The sequence below is a fragment of the Leopardus geoffroyi genome, chromosome D2 (assembly GCF_018350155.1).
Source record: "Leopardus geoffroyi isolate Oge1 chromosome D2, O.geoffroyi_Oge1_pat1.0, whole genome shotgun sequence".
NCBI classification, from domain to species: domain Eukaryota; kingdom Metazoa; phylum Chordata; class Mammalia; order Carnivora; family Felidae; genus Leopardus; species Leopardus geoffroyi.
In genome coordinates this window covers 52,691,741-52,700,181 of record NC_059334.1, presented here as the reverse complement: position 1 = coordinate 52,700,181, position 8,441 = coordinate 52,691,741, and the positions used below count along the sequence as shown (strand labels likewise).

The 8,441-nt window shown below is 42.9% G+C and overlaps 1 protein-coding gene across 1 annotated transcript; it reads left to right on the top strand.

Moving 5' to 3' along the window:
• Positions 1 to 3,476: 3,476 nt before the first annotated feature.
• Positions 3,477 to 6,483, top strand: FGFBP3 (fibroblast growth factor binding protein 3). Its single transcript, XM_045438196.1, has 2 exons — positions 3,477 to 4,150; positions 4,419 to 6,483. Exon 2 carries the CDS (start codon positions 4,508 to 4,510, stop codon positions 5,285 to 5,287), a length of 780 nt encoding a protein of 259 aa, XP_045294152.1. The 5' UTR covers positions 3,477 to 4,150; positions 4,419 to 4,507; the 3' UTR covers positions 5,288 to 6,483.
• The last annotated feature ends 1,958 nt before the right edge of the window (positions 6,484 to 8,441 follow it).

The following is an 8,441-nucleotide window of genomic DNA, read 5'->3' as shown; positions in this document are numbered from 1 at the left end:
CCCAACACTATGGTTTTAAGATTAATCTCAAAATTGTTGCATGCTGTAGCAATTCATTCCTTTTCACAAACAGATAATAAACAGATTTCTTATTACAATTTGTTTATCCACTCACTTGTTGATGGATAATTAGTTTCCACTTTGAGTCAATTACAATGAATAAAGTACTATGAACATTCTTTTACCTGTCTTTTTGTGGTCATACGTTTTCATTTACTTTGGGTAGGTATCTAGAAGTAGAATGGTTGGATCATAAAGTATTTAACTTTATAAGAAAATGTCAAGCAGTTTTCTAACGTGATTGTACCACTTTATACTCCAACCAGCAATGTGTGAGAGTTCAAGCAATCAACTTTTTGCCTTGAACACTGTATTAGGTACAAAAGAACTAAAAAAATCATCCTTGTCTAAAAACTTTACAAAATAACTTGCAAGATTAGGCAAATACAGATAAAACAAATGAAATTTGAATATTCAACTGTGCAAAGGTGATTTTACATACAGAAAGAATTATGTGGTCTTTTTTTTTTTTCCCCTCCCAGAAATATTATGTGGTCTTAAGATGCCTGCAGCACCTGGCTGGGTCAGTTGATAGAGCATGCAACTCTTGATCTCCACTCGCAGTCATGAGTTTGAAGTTCCACGTTGGGTGTAGAGATTACTTTAAAAAGGAAAGAAAACGGGGTACCTGGGTGACTCAGTTGTCTGGGCGTCTGACTTGGGCTTGGGTCATGATCTCACAGTTTGTGAATTTGAGCCCCGCGTCGGGCTTTGTGCTGACAGTTCAGAGCCTGGAGCCTGCTTTGGATTCTGTGTCTCCCTGTCTCTCTGTTCCTCCCCCACTTGCACTCTGTCTCTCTGTCTCTCTCTCAAAAACAAAGATTTTTTTTAAAAAATTAAAAAGGAAAGAAAAAAAAAAACAAAATGCAGGAGGCCTATCACCTCAGAAATGTATTGAGTCAGGTGCTGCAGCTAACCTCTAGGAGAAGGGAAGGAGGTACCGCATAGACTGTTCCTTATGGTAATATATTTCCTTCGTACAGTTCACAGGGCAGGACTAAGCAGCTAATCACTGAAGTTATCAAGAAATTCATCCCATTCTAAACTATTAGGTAGCCTAGTAAGAATCCAAACAGCCCTGTTGGATCATTGATGCGAACAAGATCATTTTTAAAATCAATATTAAGACACATATTTCATGTTTTCTTACATATGTCACATCATGATATTTTAAATAGTGTCTTCCCTTGGACTACATCAAAATTTAAAACTTTTGTGCATCAAGAGACACTATGCACAGAGTGAAAGGCAACCTATAGAATGGGAGAAAATATTGTAAGTCATATATCCATAGGAGGTTAATATCTAGGAGCGCCCACCTGGCTCAGTTGGTGGAGTATGTAACTCTTGATCTTGAGGTTGTGGGTTTGAGCACCATGTTGGTTGTAGAGATTGCTTAAAAATAAAATCTTTAAAAATATTTTGAAAAAGAGGTTATCATCTAGATATATAAAGAACTCCTACAACTCAAAGAACAACAAAAACAACCTGATTAAAAAATGGGCAAAGGACTTCAAGAGGTCCAGGTTCTGCTGAGGTCATGATCTCACGGTTCATGGGTTCAAGCTCGTCATCCGGCTCAGTGCTGGCAGCAGGGAGTCTGCTTGGGATTCTCTCTCTCTGCCCCTCCTCTGCTCGCTCTCTCTCTCTCTCTCTCAAAAATAAATAAACTTTAAAAAAACCCACAATGAGATGTCAATTCACACCTATTAGGATGGCTATTATAATAACAAAACCAAGCAAGCAAGCAAACAATAAAATAACAAGCATTGACAAGGATTTGGAGAAATTGGAACACTTGTGCACTGTTACAGGGAATGTAAAATGGTGCACCCATTATGGGAACAGTATGGGGTTTCCTCAAAAAGTTAAAAATAAAATTACCATATGATCCATTCATTCCACTCCGGGTATATTCCCAAAAGAATTGAAGGCAGGAATTCAAACAGATATTTGTGCAGCCATGTTCAGAGAAGCATCATTCACAAGAGCCAAAGGGTGGAAGAAACTCAAGAGCCCATCAATAGACGAATGGACAAATGAGATGTGGTGTATACAAACAGCGGAGTATTACTCCGCCTTAAATAAGGACATTCTGACAAATGCTACAGCAAGGAATAACCTTGAAGACATTATTCGAAGTGAAGTAAGCCAGTCATAAAAGGACAGATACTATCTAATTCCACTTACAGGAGGTACCTAGAATAGTCAAATTCATAGAAATAGAAAGTTGAACGCCCGTTGCCAGGAGGTGAAGGAAGGCAGGCATGAGGAGTTACTGTGTAATGGGTACATTTGGAAGACAAGAAAATGTTCCGGAGATGGATGGCGCTGATGGTTGCACAACAGTGTGAATGTACTTATGCTGCTGAACTGTGCACTGAAAGATGTTTAAAATGGTAAATTTTGTGATATGTATATTTTACCACAGTTAATAAAAAGTAACTTGTAGTAAGACATTACCCCTCTCTGACGTGGCAGAGCACATCTGTGTGTCCTTTTTCCTCGGGGAACAATGTTTCTGACAATGCCTCTGGAATCTCTCTCTTAAGGATTATGACTTTTCAAATTAATCAACTTTTTCATTGTAATTAGTACAGAATGTCACAAGATGTCACTCTTTAGCTGAGAAACGATTCCAATTCCGTTCAGTAGCCAATCAGAAGTAATGCCAGAGCAACAGACAAGTCTGTAACTCTCCTTAGCAGTGCTTTACTCTACAAACATGGTTTTCTGGGAAAGAGAGAAGTTTCCATTTTTGAAGTATATTAATATGCTACTCTTGTTTATGAAACTTACATTAATATTTGTTAACTGCATAGGTACTAACTGCTTTTCATTAAACATCGAATTGATGTACAAAGACATAAATGACTTTGAAAGTGATAATGTAATACAAAACTGAAATGTAAAGGTTATTGATCGCTGAAAGCTTGTGGCTCTATCGCTAAATGATGTGTGACCTTGGGTAAGTCATTTAATCTGTCTGATCTCACCAGAGATAAAAATTTCCATTCTTAGATCAGTATAGACTACTATGTATTTAATATATACTAACATATATTTAAATTCATTCTTCTAATTCTGAAATATTTTGGTTTTTATAAGTGATCAAATTATAACTGTTCAAATACAATACCAAAAAGGAGTTCAGTCATAGAAAATACTGTCTGCAGTAAAAAACTAGGAAATATAATGAGACTTCTTGACGCCTTGGGTAATTATTTTAGGAAAATACTCACATGTATAGAACAATTATAAAGTGTTACAAACTCTTGAAATGAAAAAACACATGTGTTACTGAGAACATTTTTTTAAAAGATGGAATATTTTAAGCTTTGCTTAAATATAAAATTTTCAAGATTCAAGAATACATTAACTCTTAAAGATGACAGCATTTGAATTGGTAATATTACCTTGTAACTATAATCCAAATAAGTTATTTTTTTAAACTTCTAATTTTTGCAAGCAGTTTTATAATTGATTTATAATACTTAAAAATAATAAAAAGCCCAAATGCCCAGCCCTGGGTGAACTGCAGGACACTATGGTATATTAATAAACTAGGATACATTTTTATTAGTACATTTTATTATTTTTATTCAGATTACATTATTAGGATAAGGAACACTACGGAAGTGCTGGGTGAAAATATAGAACTCCGAATGATATGAAGAGAGTGCAATGCCTGGTTTAGAACACGGACAGTTGTTTTGTTTCTAACATGAAATTTTTTATTAACTCTTAAAATTTAGATCTGTTTAACTTTATGTTCGGATGGTTAAATATGTAAAAGAAAAGAAAGACTTGTTAAAATTTGCATGATTATTTTAAACATGGGAAGCTAAACACAAGATGTATATTTCATGCCACAGTGTCACTTCTATCATACATTTGGGGTGTGTATGTATGTGTGTGGTGGTGGGAAATCTCCCAGTGTGAGAGAAGTCTGGGAGGGGCACAGTGGGGGAGGCCCCTCCTGTCCCATTCATAACACGTTCATTCACTGGGAGCCGGCTAAGACCGACTAATCTCTCACGCAGTCATTCCCTCTACCCTAATAAAGATCCACCACCTCTCCTAGAACTCGGTAAGTCCAAAGTGCAGTCAAAATGCATGTTTCCCAGAAATAATCTGAACCGTTTTTGTAGATAGTTTACTGGAGGGTGAAGAAGGGAGGGGGTGGAAGCGGCAATTTTCAGGCATCGCTTTCTTTTCGTCTTCGCGCAGGGTTTCAAAAAGATTTAAAACGATTTTTCAGACAGTAAGCGATTTTCTCAGAGGGCCTCTCTCAGGCTGCTGTGGGAAGGGGAATTCGTAGATGCGTTTGCAGCAGCGGTCTCTGCTTCTGTGCCCAGGTCCGAGGGACGCTGCTCTCCTGGCCCTGCCACCACTGAAGCGCCCAGGCGTCCCGGAAGATCCGACCTGAGCGCAGACCCCGCGGACCATGAGTCCTCGGAGGCAGCGAGCGTCGGTCCCGCTGCTGCTGCTGCTGCCGCTGCTGCTGCTGGGCGGCTGCCTCCTCGTGGCCGCCCGGAGAGACAAGGGGGCGGCAGGCAGCGCGGCCCAGCCGGCCCCGGGTCCCGCGGGCGGCTCCTCCGGCCGCTTCGTCAGCCCCGAGCGGCACGCGTGCAGCTGGCAGCTCCTGCTGCCCGCCCCGGGGCCCGCGGCGGGCAGCGAGCTGGCGCTGCGCTGCCAGGACCCGGACGGGGCGCGTTACCAGTGCGCCTACCGCGGGGAGCCGGAGCGCTGCGCCGCCTACGCCGCCCGCGGCGCGCACTACTGGAAGCAGGTGCTGGGCGGGCTGCGCAAGAAGCGGCGGCCGTGCCAGGACCCCGCTCCGCTCAAGGCTCGCGTGTGCGCGGGCAAGAAGGGCCACGGCGCTGAGCTGCGCCTGGTGCCCCACGCGTCCTCACCCGCGCGCCCCACTGCGGCGGGCTTCCCCCCGGATCCCAAGCCCCGCGCCAGGAGCCGGGGGCGCCTCCGGGAGCCCGCGCCCGGCCCCTCCGGAGGGGCCCGACTTCCCGCCGGCGCGTCTCCCAGAGGGAAGCCCTCTGAGACCAACGGCGGCAAGAGGAAGGCGGCCTCGGACCCAGACCAGGAGCGACCCCTGGGGACCGGGCCCGATCCCGACGGGCTGGACGAGAACGCGAAGCTCACGGAGACCTACTGTGCTGAGAAGTGGCACTCCCTCTGCAACTTCTTTGTCAATTTCTGGAATGGCTGAGGCTGCCCGCCTGGGGAGGAACCTGGGTGGGGGGAGGTACGCAGCCGGGGAGGAGAAGTTAAGGGCATCTTAGGCCAGGAGATAAGGGATGGAGAGTGGGGAGGAGTCCAGGTTCTAGAATGGGGCGAGGGGGTGGGAGGGCGTGGGCCTTGGGATGAGAATGTAAGGGGTATGGAGAATCTCTGAGACAGCACAGACGTTAAACGTTTTTGAAGAGTCTCAACCCTGATTAAGAGCAGAAAAAATAGTGGAAACAGAAGTAGGCATACCTTAAATGTGCAAAAACTGTAGACTGGGGAGAGAGACAGGAGTACAGAGGGAGGCTGGAAAAAACTAAGGGGGGAAAAGTGAGGAGAGTGATGTAAATCTCATGTGGGAAGCAGGATACAACATGTACTGTTTAACACATTTGTATTAAAATGTAATCAGGATCTATTGATACCCCGAGCCAGGTTGAATTGTTTAGTGACTTCTCACCCAATCAGCTGACGAGATTCCCAACTCTTTTTTTTCTCCCCCTTTTGGAATTAGTATGAACTTGGGTACTGCTTCCTGTCATAGATGACCTCTATTGGGATAGAAGCCATTCAGAGGTCAAAATTGCCTCCAATGAAAAGATTTTCAGGATGGTTCCCCTTGAGTTCTTTTAGAAGTGTTACTTTTAAGCAGAGGGATGCCTTATGTTCTGAAATTTTCCCATTAATCTTCTAAATTCAGAGGTGGATTGTAGTGCTCCAGTAGGTTTAAAAAAAGAATCCTCTTTACATTTGACCATATATTTTTTAAAAAGCTGAAATTAAGTATATATCTCAGAGTCATTTGGGCCATTATGGAAGTTGTATCTGTTTCATGTAATTAATTGTTAACATATTTCATTTTAAGTAAGATGCGATGATAACTTTGCACATGTTAGGTGCTCAATAAAGACTGTATGGATAACTTGAAAGAGCTGGCAGGGCAATGGAAATTCTGACTGCATTTGATATAGTTCTGAGTGTAGCTTGAAGTAAGCTCCCAAACATCTCTTGAATGGTAAGGAAAAGACAAGAAGTCTGCATAAAGCAGGAGTGTCAAACTGGCAAACCTTGGGTTGTATCATTGTTCTTTTGGCCTGCATGTGGTTCTCTCAGTTTTCCTCTCTTCTTCCTCCCTCTCAATTTGGAGGTGTTGCCAGCATTTAAAAATTAAATAATTTCTGGGGCACCTGGGTGGCGCAGTCGGTTAAGCGTCCGACTTCAGCCAGGTCACGATCTCGCGGTCCGTGAGTTCGAGCCCTGCGTCAGGCTCTGGGCTGATGGCTCAGAGCCTGGAGCCTGTTTCCGATTCTGTGTCTTCCTCTCTCTCTGCCCCTCCCCTGTTCATGCTCTGTCTCTCTCTGTCCCAAAAATAAATAAACGTTGAAAAAAAATTTTTTTTAATTAAATAATTTCATATAAAAATTAAGATTTCTGAATTCTCTTGAAAAATCAGATCTATACATGTTTTGATCTACCTTCCAACAAGGCAACCATTGGCTGACACTGAATATTGGCTGCCCATTGTAGTTCAGGCATGTTGTGTAGAGTTTTCTGCTGTGTCTAGAAATCTTATCTGTAAACTTTATTCATTCATATTACAGGCCTGAGCCCATGGGACTTTTAAGCCACTGCTAGATATAAGGTTACCTTTTTCTGACCTTCTGTTCTTCTCACACCCACTCCTTTAAAACAGTGGTAAATGCAACAATCTTACAGATACCAAACATCTCCTGAACTCTTCTTTGACCAGCCTCTAAGAAATGTTAACTATGTTTCACCTTTCTGTACCTTCTTGTATTCACACAATTGGCAAAGCATTCAGACTGCACATGGTTTCAGGCCAGGTTTATGAGGCCACATTCTGAGTAACGTTGACCATTAGATAAAATTCATCTTGGCCGTGGAAAGGAAGTTCAGAGTAGTTAGAGACCACTCCCTTAAGACTGGGGCCAGCATACACTTCCTCTAAAAAGGTTGGCAAAATTTGGGTGTAATCAGAGAAGGAGATTAGAAATGAAACACCACTGTCTAGAACCATAGCGAGAATCATGGTTTTACCTCTTGAAACAAGACAAATGCCAATCCTTCCTGTGTGCCCTTTGACAGTCTGATGGATGAGCTTACCTCCGTGAAAGAAGGAAAGGCCAAACTCTAGGCCCAAGTACACAGTGCAGATTGCTCCCGCTTCTGCTCCTTTATTCTTTGAGAAAAACTATACCAGGACTTCATCTCAAGAACAGAAATCGGACGGATAGAGGCCAGTTGCTTGCAGTGAAAGGGAAATGGACAGACCCTGCCCCCAGCTTCTGGAGTGACTTTGGCTATGTACATTGAGGAGAGTTAGGCCAGGTTAAATCTGAGGTCCCTATGGCACCGCTACTCTCACTCCAGAATCCTATACATAGTTTTGCATAGTGATAACAGCATGTGAAAATCAACATGTCCTCTCTGTAGAGTACCACATGTTATATACCAAGGAAGAAGAGTTCCAGAGAAAGACAACCAAAATAGCCAGGGAAATCGAAAAGGCTTCTGTATCTGGAGCATCTAGAAAGATTTGGAAGGTTGGGCCAGAAGGACAAATCTGCACGTGGGAGAAGACAGAATCAAACGGTCTAAAATAATGAGGAGGAATGATAAGGAGAACTTGGGTATTCTCCCCCAACAGGTGCCATCAAGAGTAAAGGGAGGGGTTCCTGTCTGGCTCAGTCAGTGGAACACACGACTCTTGATCTCAGAGACGTGAATTTTGGCCCCACCTGGGGTGTAGAGATTACTTCAAAATAAAATCTTTAAAAAAAAAAAAAAAAAGTCCTCTGGTCTCTATTTCCATTTGCCCTGACATACCACCAACATTTTAATCCTTCTAAAACAACATTTTCTTCCAATGACTTAGTCTAAGTCCTAGCTTATGGTTTGTTTTTACACTTAAAAAAACCTTTTTTTTTTTAATGTTTATTTTTGAGAAAGTGTGAATGAAGGGGAGAGAAGGGGACAGAGCATCCAAAGCGGGCTCTGTGCTGACAGTAGAGAGCCCGATGCAGGGCTTGAACTCACGAACTGTGAGATAATGACCTGAGCCAAAATCAAGAGTCGGACACTTAACTGACTGAGCCACCCAGGTGCCCCTTTAAGAT

Coding starts and splice junctions, on each gene's coding strand:
- FGFBP3 (XM_045438196.1), top strand. CDS start 4,508: ATGAGTCCTCGGAGGCAGCGAGCGTCGGTCCCGCTGCTGCTGCTGCTG.